The sequence below is a fragment of the Aulostomus chinensis genome, chromosome 20 (assembly GCF_037954235.1).
Source record: "Aulostomus chinensis isolate RoL2024-O1b breed Wild chromosome 20, RoL_Achi_v1.0, whole genome shotgun sequence".
NCBI lineage: Eukaryota > Metazoa > Chordata > Actinopteri > Syngnathiformes > Aulostomidae > Aulostomus > Aulostomus chinensis.
The window spans coordinates 14,502,134-14,515,843 of record NC_141339.1 but is presented as its reverse complement, the minus strand read 5'-3'; the positions used below and the strand labels follow the sequence as shown (position 1 = coordinate 14,515,843).

Here is a 13,710-nt window from a genome sequence, read left to right as displayed (position 1 = left end):
GTGATTTTTTTTCTTCTTTCTCTTCACGATTCTGTTTATTTCCCTCTCTTGATCCCATAATTATGACTTTTTGACCACAAATTATGTCTTTTAACCTTTTAATTTTGACTTCTTTTTGTCTCACAGGTGTTTTATCTCATGATAACGGCGTTCAACCTCATAATTATGACCTTATCTCATAAATCCAACTTATATTTCCTGTGATAACCTCTTATCTCATGGCTATCTCATAATTTTGACTTTTTATCCGGGAATAGAGACTTAAAGATAAAACCTCTTAATAATACTTCACCAAAGGAATATGTTTTTTAGGGAAGCACCAGTATGAACATCTTGGTTGATGAAGACATTGAGATCGCTGTTACTGTCGATACCTGACGTGATCTGTTTCAAACATATATTCGATTGTAATCACACATTTGTATGTACAGAAAAACACAACTAAACATTGTGAGCTCTAACATATATTTTTTTTAAATTTCCAAAACATTTTGGAAAAGCACAAAAATCATACATTTACGGTTGTGTCCTCCTTATTTATAACCTTAAAAAAAGGATCGATGGAACGTTAACCAACAACAACCCAACTGACAGTAAACATTCTTTTTTTAATATAAATAGTTTTATTTTACATCATTGTTCAGCTCGTCCAAAACATAAAGGCCTATTTCAGTCTAGATGTGACAGTGTTAAACATTGTGGCACCATCTTATACTTTACATTGGCTAAACTCATTTAACAAATTCCACAATAATAGACTAGAAACATTTGAAAATACAATACAATCGCACTATGTACTGTATATTCTTATACTTTAAAATAATTTCCATTCTTATAAATGAAGAACTAAGAAACTTAACCTCAAGTAAACTACTTAAGTTTAAAATGCAAGTCTGAAGGAAAATTGAAAACATCAGTACAAGAAGCAACTAATCATTGGTTACTTTTACAACTGAAAAGTTTCAAGAGGATACAGTCGACTCAAGTTAGCTTAAAAGTTACCCCAAAAAAACCAAACACACTGCTCCTTGACACATGTCAAATTGTATAAACTCTTTTTTTTCTCCTGTTGACATTCTAAATATATATAAACATTTATCAGTATTACAAACATACCACCTGTGTGAAAAACGAGAGATGGTTGAACAGTATTACAAACTTTGAGAACTTGTACAAGTACTGTGTTTTTCCGTTACAACGACACAGCAGAAAAACATGAGAAATATATCAACACGGCATGGAAAGCGCACACAAAAAGAGGGGGAGGGGGAAAGGAAATCTTTCACCGCCCCCCGCTCGTAAAACCCGCTCTCGGGATCATGACTGAGTGTAAACCGACGATGCCGAATAATCTACAATCACGCTAATCTGAATCAGCTACATCGTGGAAGTCTGAAGCGGGGATGTAGGTTTGACTGGCACATGATATCCATTTATTATACAGCGCGAGTTGTCAGTAGTAATAGGCTATTTTTCAGATGCTCTTTTGCACAACAACTAACTGCACTCTTGAATTTGATATTCAAACTGAAATGAAGTCTGATGTGAGACAGCTGAGGTGAAATTTAGAGTTAAAAAGGCAACAACAACAAAAAGATGATATATATATATATCTATATATATGTGTATATAGAGAGAAAGAGAGATTTTTTAAATGCAGCTGCACCTGATCAGACGTGTGCATGTTGTGTCTGAGGAGTGCAGCCGTGTATGCATGGAACCGGGCTTCTATTTCCGTTTGTCTCACAATAAATAAATATAGCTACATCCCTTATTATGATTCTCAGTTAATTGCAGAACTTGGCATGAGAGCGGAATAATTTTGGCACTGCTACCAGTTTCACATTGTTTAGAAAGGCTTTGTGCACAGACAGCCCTTCAGAAATACACACACACGCACACACACACACACACGCACACGCACACACACATATATGTATATATATACACACACACACACATATATATATATATACATATATGTATATAAAACCCCTAACTGATAAAAGCAGAGTATTAAATACAAGCAAGCAAATGACAGAGCAGAAAATAAAAATTAAAAAGTGTTAAGTTGTGTCATTGTATGTGTGAGAGTATTTGTTTGAATGTGTGTGTGTGTGTGTGTGTGCGTGTATATGTATGTGTGTGTGTGTGTGTGTTTGTGCGTGTATATGTATGTGTGTGTATGTGTGTGTGTGTGTGTGTGTGTGTGTGTGTGTGTGCGTGCGTGTGTGTGTGTGTGTGTGTTGACAGCAACTGTTTTGCTCTCACAGTGTTGAGGAGCTGTGTGCGAAGTCCCGGAGGATGTTTGAGGTGTAGACTGAGCTCGAGGGGCTAGCGAGCATCGACTCGATGACGGGCGAGTCGGTGACAGACTCCCCTGAACACACCGAGTCTCTGAAGGGGGACGGGGGAGACAGAGCCAAGGAATCGTCCAGAGTTGGCTTGTCCTGAGGTAAATCCTCACATTCCCCGTCCTCCCCCTCTTCCTCCTTTGGGTCATAAATGTAGCTGTGCAAGAGTTCCAGCTCCTCGTCCTCAGGCCTTTCCTCTTCAAACACCCCCACTTGTGGAAGCTGAGAGGGTGTTAAGCTCAAAGGCTCATTGGCAGGGATTCTCTCTCTGGAAGTGCGATCATTCCATACAGGGACATGAGAGCTGTGTGTTTCCACCAAGGCTCCCTGCAAGCGCTCTGTGGTGCAGCCCGTCATGTGAGGGGGCTGATAGGAAGCCATTTTATCTATGTGGGTCTCCAGCCCGTCTTGCACCTCTCCAGAGCAAGATGGCGTATAAAGAGGGCATTGTGCATTGGCCTCGTCGTCTTCCTCCACCAGGTTGTACAGAGGTTTAGCACCAGGTGGTTCTTGGGATAGATGAGGGTCTGTGCCAAGGTTGCAGGTAGAGGGGTCACAACTGTGGGGGTCGGGTGTGTTAGTTAGGGGCCTGATGACCGCCGTCTGATTCAAGCCGGCTTCCTGTTTCCTCACATGCACAGACAGTCTGTGCCACACATTCCCCCCCCTCGGAGGGTGTCTTGCACCTGATTCAGACCATGACACAGACTTGCCATTAGAACTATGAACGAGACAAAGACTCAAATTACCATTTTAGGAAACCAGGACGTGGCTGTAAGAAAAAAACACATCAACACAGCTGCAACGTAATACAACACAGATGCAGCATTTCAACATTTCTGATGCATGTCAAAATACTTTTGACATAACAGCTTCGCATACGGGGTTCACTCATGACTTCTTGAAAGCAATGCCTCACAAACATCGTGATTCATAATGTGCTGCAGGCTTAAACAGAATTATGAACCATTCAGATCATTCCTATACTGGTGTCTATGGCTAAATCTCGGACCGCATGCATTTTTGGAAAGCGTTTCTGTCTGTGCCTCAACTAGCCTGAAGACGACACAGAGTTAAAGTGCAGAATGAACTAGGACTGCCGTTAATGTGATTAGTCGGGGGAGGCGGGGGAGGGAGAGGGCACTCATGCTGAGAAAAAGTTAAACGTGAGGTTAATTCAGGATAAACTAAAAGCAGCAGGGTGGCAGATCTCCTTCTTGGAGGGCTGCAGTGTCAAAAACAAACCAGCTCAGAAATGACAGAAGAAAGTGATTCTAGGGATTTAAAATGACCTGACGGAGTGACCCGGGAGGCAAGCAAAGCAAAATCAAGGTAATATCCCTTCAATTAAAAAGAATGATTACACACAAATTTTCTTTGGTCTTCCTTAACTTCCTGTGGCAGATTGATTCTCTGCATTATCAGTTTGGCTCTATTCCCTGGTTATTTAAAAAAAAAATTCATTTGTCTCATATGACAGTGCAGTTCTCCAAGAAGAGAGTCACATGACCCCCATGCCGACACTTGGTGACAATGTGCTGCTGCTCAGTTCAGAAGGTTAGAGAGGCTGGGTAACAAGGGTGAGACACAACAACATATGAAGATCACTCTGCCCCACTCCTTACTTTAGACCACTGCCCTCCTGACACGGCTGTGAATCTCAAAAAAGTTAGTCTTAAATGTCATCTAAGTCTTACATCTAGCTTAGATGTGTCAAACATAGCATAGAATTGAAGAACCTGAAACCGACTCAATCACAACTTCCTGTCTTGAGCGGTTTACTAAAGCCATAGTGCATCATAATTTACATAAAGATGGCATTCTCGTATGGGGTGACACTAGCGTGCTGCAGAGAGGAGGCACGCTGCACATGGTACATCAGCAGCGCTGGCTACATCTGAGCGTGGATAAATAGTTTAATTGTCCGTCTCTTACGCAGCTACTTGATGATGTCGTTTTGCGGTGGTTGGGTGAATGCTCAGAACAATTTATCTACTGTTTTAAAGCTGGAAACCTATTGCCGCAGGAGGCAACGGTTGGGATGGCTATGCTCTCTGCTAGCTTAAATGCAGATAATTGGGCGGTCCTCTTAATTCTCCAAGTGATAGCCATCCAAGTGGATCCGATTGCTGAAGTGACACCAGTCATATCGCGTGAATTCTGTGACTGTTTTTACATCCAAAACACTGACGATGGACTAGCCTCGGGTGGAACTACAGTATGATGTAATGGTGGGTACTGTTGTTTTAAGTTTAACCAATAATGTTTGCAACAGGCCCAGCGTGTGACGTGAGTGATTCCGTGTATACAGGGCTGCCAACATGGGGATGTAACCGGCTCATTAAACCCGGATCCTGCCCAAAAGAGCCCTCTGACTTTTAAATACTCAGTTATGATACATTGGGATTCATCTTGTTTCTGGTACAAGTGAGAAAACAAGTCAGCCCTGCATGTATCTGGCAGTTTACTTACCCAGACTAAACTAATAAATAGGCATAGACCGTTGAACTCGAGAGCTACTGTACCTAAAACATCATAAACACTATATTTATGCGATATTATTAAAAATAAGCATATTACTTGCAAATAAGTGGTTGTTTGTTTGTTTTTTTAAGATTATTTCTGGATCATCTCCTGTAACATTTCAATATTTCATCACCCGTTAGTTCAGGAAAGAAGATAATACAAGAGAACTCACTTGGCGTTGCCAGATCCAGGCTTCTTCCTGCGGAACATATTGAGGAAACTGTTGCTCCCGCAGGCTGCAGCAGACTTCCCGTCTCCAACGTGCATTCGCACCACATCAGAGGTGGTGAAGGCGCTTCGGACATTCCTCTCTGGTTTGGCAATGATAATGTACATCTTGGGTGTGAACATGCACCCTAGAGCCACTGTTACGCTCAGACTGACGGAGAAAGATGTGGTTATGATTTTGTAGTTTGAGCCAAAGTAGATGGGCACGAAGGCCAGCCAGATGATGCAGGTAGTGTACATTGTAAAGGCAATATATTTAGCCTCATTAAAATTGGCTGGGACGTTCCGTGTCTTGAAGGCATAATAGGTGCAGCTCATGATTAGCAGGCCATTGTATCCAAGTGGCGCCACCATGCCTACGTTGCTGGTATTACAGATGAGGTAGACCTCACGTATGCTTGGGTATGACTTGATGGGTTCAGGGGGCTCCAGAATGATGAGTGTGATCTCCAGAGTCAGTTGGACACTTATCAACATGAAGGCGATGATGACCTGGGCCCAGGCGCTCATGAAACGGGGTTTCCTGGTGCAAATTTTCTTCTTGCTGCCTGCCAGAATGCGGGCAATGCGGTTCGTTTTGGTCACCAGAGCAGAGTAGCACATAGCAGATGAGAGACCCACCAGGAGCCGCTGCAGGTAGCAGGAGGCCACTGTGGGACGGGCGATTAAGGTGAATGGACAGATATAGCCCAGGAAGATGCCTGCCAGGATAATATAACAGAGTTCTCGGCTGGAGGACTTCACCACAGGTGTGTCACGGTACTGGATGAAGACGAAGGTGACAAAGGAGGTGATAAGGATGCCCACGCAGGAGAATACCACGGCAACGATGGATTCCACATCTGCCCAGTCAAGATATTTCAGAGGGAGGGGCTGGCAGCCTGGAAGCACAAAGGAGATATGAGTTAATGTAGAGCATGTGAATATTAGAACAAGACCATCAGCTGGAGCTGGAGAGAGAGGAGGAGGGGGAGGAGGAAGAGGATGGCACAGATTTAGAGGCACTGGGGAAGTCAGGTGTGTCGCGGATATCACAGGGTTTCAAGATGGCCTAAAATTGCCTTGGAACAAATTTACATGTGTCATCATACACATCCCAAAGCTCCAGTTTTGCCAGACTTTCCCTCTATCATTTTATGCCAAATGTGCAAACGTGGGTATGTGTGTCAACTTGGTCATGATGCACTAGTTTCATACTTGTCATCCAACATGCAGAGGCAGTTTGTAAAGCTTAATGGGAGGAAACTGACATTCCCCAGACTTCCCCGGCTTAACACTCCATAAATTACATGCTGCTGCTTATAGCATTACAGTCAGCACCATCACAGGCACCCAGGAATGCAGCCTACTTCTAGTCTGTGTAGTAAATCTAAATATGTCAAATGAGGAGAGAACTTAAAATCACCTCAGGAAGGTGGAAGTAAAAAGCAGTGAAACATGTGACCTGTTTTCTTTTTGCCCACCACCACATCATCGCTGCATGCAAATGAACATGGGTGGCACTCATTTGTATGCCGTCTTATACATCTAAATCCTTAAATGCTGTATTCCTCTAAATCCTATACTGTCACATCTAAGCTCTGAGACGACCTCTGAATAATTCAGATACACAGCTCATGCCTCTGTCTTCATGCATATTTAACTAATGAAAACAAGCGTTTTATCAAATGAAATTTCGAAGAAATCCCACCCTAAATGAGGAAACAGTTGAACATATGGACAGTACAGCTTCACACTATAGGAACAGGACTCTCTCTTAGGACTCTCATGATAGCAATGTGTAATGAGGGTGACAGGAGAACGTCTTCCTTGACAGACTACTGAAATGTATCCCCAAGCCTCTCGTGGCAGTAATGGGATTTTACACCTGGGAACTGAGAGCTCCTCTCAACTCTATAAATCGCTGTCAAAACAACTACTGGGTCGCAACAAGGCAAAGAGCAGACAGGAGGGATTGGGATGTTTTTGTGGACAGTGAGAAAGTTACAGTAGCGCAAGGTCATTAGACCTTGTTAGCTAAGGCTAATTTTATCTTGAATTCATTTGTTCTGGTCCGAATTAGTTGATGAGTATGTCAATTTTGAGTATTTCCCCCTTTTTACGGTTTGTTTTTACACAGAGGAACATACAAGTGAAGTAAAACAAACTGAGTTAAGGTGGTGATCGTGTCTCTAAAAGCTGTTTAGCCCACTGCCAATAATCCCATGGAAAAAGAACGTGAGCATGCGCTTATCGTTCAGATGTGTCTGACACAAGAGAGGAAATAAATGTGTAGCGGCCTGACTTGGGGTTTGGTCTTATTTCTAGCCCTTTTTATGGGTAAATATTCTGCTTTTTTTTCCTTCATGCTAGCTGCTATAGTTTGGTTGATCTGATGTGTCTAGAAATGTACAGTATGAACACCTGGAATTTTCTTGTAAAATCAGAAAGGCAATTAGCCCAGAGTGAGAGATGAATTTCTTCATGGCAAATTCAAAATCCATAGCAGAAAAACTATTTTTTCAATGCTTTTCAAGGCAAATAAAACAGTTCATCAACATATTGGAGATCCCGGGGGTTTTTCTAAGAAGTACATGGATTTTGTGTGTGAACAGACAAAAAAATGTAGACAATGTACATGGAAATGTGGTGTTATGTTTCTATTTCAGATGTCTGTGTGTAATTTTGTATATACTTGGAGTAACCCTGAAAGGTAGTGGAAATTTTGGATTATTACTCCAGGGTAAAAGGCTAATTTTGTCTGTTTTGCTTGGAATATCATCATGCCCCTCAGCGTTAGCAGTCAAGAAAGCAGAAGCCTGTTATTTAGCTCACTTGTAGCCTGTTAGCTTGTTTTAGCTTGTACAGTTTCAACGGGCTATCCTAACTCTGCATCAAAGCGCTTTTTCAACATACAGGAATAATATATTCCAGAACAAAAGCAAAAATGGAAGTAGTTTCACAGATATATAGGAAATTAAGGATGTTCCAATATAGAAATGAGATGTTTGGTTCAAACGCTTGTGGACGAACTGAGGTTCTTACAACAGAGGAAACACACCAGAGTTCGTCTGGAAGGGTACTGAGACCACCTCTTCACCAATGTCTCATGAGGCTTGTTTGGTGCACTCCCAACCTTGAGCTCTCAACTGAATAAGAACCGTGTGAAAACCAGTGGATGAAAGTGGTGAAACAATAAGTTCTTGTTTGAGTGAAAAACATTTAGAAAATATGGATTTGGAAAAACTACTAGGTAGATGAAGCCGAGAGTTTCACTCTGGGTTTGTCGTACCTGCCAGGTCATCATCAGGCCACCATCCCAGCTCACAGGCCTTGCAGGTAAACTCGTCCTGGACGTACTCATTATCTTTGCATGTGGTGCAGATCCAACAGCAGCTCACCTCACCCTTCCTGATCACCTGTGCGTGAGGACAAGAGGAGGTGACAAACATCTTAGTCACTTATCAAACCATGACGTGTAGCTCATCAAACACAAAGCAGCCTAAACATTTAATCGAAGACAGCGTCACGCTTTCGGTGCTTGATGGTGGGGGCGCACGTTTTGGCTTCTTTTTTTCCTTGTTTTTTTCCTTGAGCACTAGACGTACTGTTCATAAAACAGCTGCTTTTACATTCTGTACCCAGGAAAGCTGTTACGAGCACTGTGATATGTAAAACAGGGTGATTAGTGGGGCAGGAAACAAAGTAGATAGAGGGAGATGTGTGAGGGTGCACACTCCCTCAGAGCAACTTAGTGTAGCTAGACTGAAAATAATCAGCCCTGGATAAAGCAAATCCAGGCATTTCTCCAAACTGGGCTCAATACCAGCGTTTACTATTTTAAATTCAGCCTGTCTTTTCAGTCAGGTAAGTTGGATGGCACAGGGATTCATTTGTACCCTTTGTAAAATATTTGTAGTTACAATTAACGATCAACAATTCCCAATAATATTCATTAGCCTTGCAAATACAATGTGAGTCCAAGGTAGGTAGTGTTGAGTTACTCTGTATCAAAGTTTCAAGTTTATTGGAACCTTTAAAATATGTTTTTTCCCCCCCAAAATGCGGACAATTCTAGGTAAGTATGTGTTTGTGTGTGTGTGTGTGTGTGTGTGTGTGTGTGTGTGTGTGTGTGTGTGTGTGTGTGTGTAGGCGGTAGCTTTCCCAGAAATTGCATCTCAGGTTTTCTGTCTCAGTTTATACTGTGCTGCTCCATCTATCACCATTGATGTAGGAGTCTGCAGATGTCGAGAAAGGTAGTGCAGCGGTGTCTTGCTTTGCCAATGAATGCTGGTTGGGACTCCTATTCGAATTGGAGAGTTTTGACAAGAATGCTTTGACACGGACGTCTAAGTATTGAATATTCTGAGCTCTTTTGTGATGTCCAATAAAATACAAGGTCCGTAATCCACTGGGAATCATCATGCTCTGGAACAGGCAGTCCTCCTCCATCTTTCATGAAAGATTTCTTTACTCGAGCCAAGGAACCTCTTGAGAACCGAGTCCCCTGCTCAGTCAGCGCACCTCTGCATATCAACAGCTTCAATTTCCCCCTAAACAGCATGAGAGCAGCGTTGCAGCCAGTACCCAGATGTGATGGAGTTTAGGCATGTAACCGATGACTGGAATCCCAGAGACTTGCAGGATGTTTGCCAAGGCACAACAATGCTATTCTGGTGGTTTATTGGTTTTCCTTTGTCTGGAAATCCTTGGATTTAGTTTCCTGTTGTATGCATCACACTCAGATTTAGCAGCTCTTAAGTTACCTCAGTCTGTCACAAGAATATAGCAAGGCGAGGGCTAAATCTTAGTGCTGCAGATCAAAAATATCGTCAGACTTGGTTCTTTGTAGCCTGCACCTAACACTCTGTGTAATGCTAGTTGATATTACCTGCTAAACAGCAGTAATTTAGCATTGTTGTTGAGCTCCATGCTGCATGTTGCTTCACGAAGCTCCAAGGAACCAGCGTTGTGACTAAATGCTCCTTGGAAAGAGCTTTCTCGACACTTAAAAGGTATCCGATGTACTCTTGGAACTGGTAAACACAAAGAACCTTGTGAAACTCGTTGTGTCCGGATGACAAAACTCTTCCACTTTCCGCCATATAAAATTACACAAAGCCAGTTGTAGCATAATGATTGTGCGGGGTTTTTACTTATGACACAGGGATGATGTTGAGTAACTCTTTCAGTTTGTTCTGGAAAATTCCCCTGGATCTACACAACAAATTCTCCACTCCTAATGGCTGCTGATTTTTCTGTACCTTGATCTGTCCTTTGGAACAAGGCTCGCTGCAGACCGAGCGCACCATTTCACTGTCGTTCATCCACAGCTTGTTGTCATCGATGTTCAAGATGCCCTCGTGCCAGGAACCTACATTTATGTAGTCATAGCGACCATCCCCCACGCTCTGCAGATTCATGATGTCATACCTGCATGTTGAGAGGGAGAAACAAAAGGCTTTAATGAGCAGAAATGAGTTGATTAAGTGAGGAAGGAGCAAAAATAAGACGAGGCAGAACAGAACGAGGGAGATGTAGGGATCGGACACGGAGAAAGATGGTGGAGTAAAAAGATATCAAGGGAGGGGAGAAAGAGAGAGCGACAGGTAATTTAATGATAACAGTTCCACAGCTTAGCGAACCTCTTTTCTCCAAACTCATTTAAACAGCTCACAACCCTGTTCATGTGACGTCAAGGGCTCTTGCACAATGTGTGGCCTCATTTTATAGTGAACCAGGGTAGTGGACCCCCCCTCCCCACAGCTGACAAAGGAATGACACGGCTGAGGGTTTTGTCTGTCAAATGCTGTCTGTTGGACTGAAGAGAGATGAAAGTGGCTTCCACTGTGGACAATCCACTCCATTGGTTGCAGTCCAAACTAATCACATCCCTGCATGCTCAAGACTGCAGCATGTGTTTGCATGTGTGCTAACGAGAGAACGATATTGATGATATAAATGACATTCCATTTTCCTGTCCTCATCTTTATTTTGTTTTTTTGCAGCCCGTTACCCTCCAAGTTAATTATCCATACTGAGCTGTCCTTGTCGTTGCTCCGCCCCCTCTGCTGCTCAGGGGGAGCCTCCACAGGCTTCTTCCGTCACATGTGAAGTCGTTGGCTACATTTTTTGACCCGACAGAGATGAGGATATATCGCATGCAGGATCAAACTACAACCCCCCACACCCAGAAAGGCACTGGAGGTGCTTATGCAGCGACCAGGACACACCTTCATCCGGCATCGCACCCGCAGACAATAATGCCTGTACCCAAGAAGAACTGAACCAGAGGCCAGATTGCTATGTTACCTCGACTGCCTTCTTCTTTCCACCAACCACTGCTTACCTTCCTGGGGTGTCTCCATTTTCGTCAAAATAAATATCTTCCCCTGAGACTCCTCTGAAGGACGTCTTGAGCAGGTAGTCCAGCAGCTTGCTACCGTCGATGGGGTCCATGGCCTCACAGAGGCCCGTCTGCCCCGGACACAGCTCCTTGTGCATATCATGGAGACCATGGGCCATGGCATAGATGGCATTGATGACAAAGCCCATCTTACTATCCTGAACATAGTTCTCATGCAGACTCTCATTTCCTGTTACAGGAGAAAAGAATAAGACGTGAAAACGATTGAAGGGTTTTGGACAATGAAAGCTTTCTGGTGATGCATTCACTTTGAGGATAGAAGCGTGAGAGTTATTGTGCTGCAAAATAACACGTGTTTCCCATAAATTGAGAATCTAATATGAACAAGATGTGAAGAACTTATTACAACACGGAGCTATGTTTTGCAGCAAAATAGCACAGATACAAAGAAATCCCCAAAAGCACTATAAAAAAACAGATGTGGAGAACCGTTGGAGGGAAAAGTCCACAAACTGGTTGCCGAGTAGTCCAAAGGAATTTCACCATCAGGGATCGAAAGGCACTGTCGCACAGTTTAACAGCTTTGGAGGACTGGGGGTGGGGGGGTGGGGGGTGTTAGAATGAAACATTTCCATCCAATGTTTAACATTTAATTTCCATTTGCAACCACAGACAGCGCATTTAAAATATTTATACATCTCGTCTTTAACATGCACATTCTGTTGAAAACAAAGGGTGTGATCCTTCTCTGTTTTATTCCGAGTGTTCAGGTGAACAATGTGAGCTGGGCGAGCCATTCCTTTGTGCAGTGTTCTCAAAGTGTCAGGCCATTTCCTGTTTCCTTTTTTCTTTCTTTTTTTCTTTTTTTCACATTTCTCACACAAGTGTCTCACGTTAGAGTTTGACTGATGCGTTTTTAACACCCAAGAACCCTGCCGGGATATCAAGCCATCTCCCATCATTTGAGTAAATTGCTGTTTCAACTGAAGGCGTTAGAGCCAGCGTTGTGTTTCACAAAGCATCAGTCAGACCCTTCCCGTCTTGGAGGAGTCACGGAGAGCAGAGTGCAGGTGCAATTTGCCAAAAGCCGTCACTACAGTATAGTGGCTAAAAAAATGCACTTACCACCTTGAAGGTCTTTGGAATAATGGACATGTTTTAAAAGTGTGAAACCACAGAGAAAGTAAAAAGAAAAAAAAGACTAATGCTTTATGATAATAACAGTCGTAGCAGAACTTTATGATGGCAAACGATTGACTTATAAGGTTGTTCTTTTTTGTTTTTTAGCAATTGTTGGAAGCATGCTGAACAATAGGTTTCGAGTTGGTTACTTTTTCATTTTCGTTATGCGATTTTTGATGAGTAATTAAGAAGTCAAGAACACAATTTACCGTGATCACCTTTTGAGAGCAGAGGGGGAGAATATTCAGGGAGGAAAACAGAGAAAAAGAATACACAGTTTTTGTAAGAATTCACGTGTTGTGCGCTCTCTTTGAGAACAAGAAAATATGTGTGTTGCCCACTTCTACAGTGAAAAAAATAGAGGAATTTCTCAGTCTCCACCCACCAGAGCAGACTTTTTTGTAGTTCTTATTCTCCTGTGGATGGCCGGGCAGACGGCACTGGAAACGGTACTGCCAGAACTCGGGGAACCAGGGGTTCCTGGTGTTGGTATCCAGACGCAGCTTCAGGTAGTAGTCATCAAAAGACTTGACCACCGCTGACTGCAGCTTCATGGTGATTCCTCCCTCGGCTTCCTGCTCGAAGCCCTCAACAACCTCGTAACGGTCGGCCCATCCGTCACTGCAGCGGTCAGAGAGAAAGAAATGAGAGGTTGTGAGATGAAGGTGGGGGAGGGGGGGTAAAAGATAACAAAAATGATTTCAGGAGGAATAAAAACATGATTTTGAGTTAAAGGTGTTGCTATAGGCAGTGACAATACACTGCACTTCACACTCAGCATTACCTCGATGATTTAATAATCACAATCTTGTTTTCCTTCACGACCCCGGTCTTTCTTCAGCAGGGCGACAGAAGTGTTCATTACATTTATGAACCATATCTTCAAACTGAATCGCTTGACTATGATCTCTAATTGAATTTGTAGCTTTCAGCTGCAGCGCCCCTGTCACTGGTGAATGAAAGCTCCAGTGTCAGGTCAGCAGTGATATAGGAGTGTTCAAGAAAGATGGGAAAAAAGTCCAATAGGTGGCTTCTGAGTTGTTAACCTTTGTACCCGCCTGTACGGAGTCAAAA

General features: G+C 42.9%; 1 protein-coding gene across 6 annotated transcripts in view; it reads right to left on the bottom strand.

The window, feature by feature from the left end:
- Window positions 1-458: 458 nt before the first annotated feature.
- Window positions 459-13,710, bottom strand: part of grm1a (glutamate receptor, metabotropic 1a) — a 60,204-nt gene continuing 46,952 nt past the window's right edge. For 5 of the 6 annotated variants that reach the window (XM_086190078.1, XM_086190080.1, XM_086190079.1 and 2 more), the window contains 6 exons: window positions 13,022-13,257; window positions 11,437-11,683; window positions 10,352-10,520; window positions 8,380-8,506; window positions 5,053-5,989; window positions 459-3,075 (listed from right to left, as the gene is read on the bottom strand). In XM_086190078.1, the coding sequence (XP_086046204.1) occupies window positions 2,268-3,075; window positions 5,053-5,989; window positions 8,380-8,506; window positions 10,352-10,520; window positions 11,437-11,683; window positions 13,022-13,257 (2,524 nt within the window). In that variant the 3' untranslated portion in view covers window positions 459-2,267. The remainder of the gene's footprint in view (window positions 3,076-5,052; window positions 5,990-8,379; window positions 8,507-10,351; window positions 10,521-11,436; window positions 11,684-13,021; window positions 13,258-13,710) is intronic. The other variant, XM_086190083.1, reaches the window with a different exon arrangement.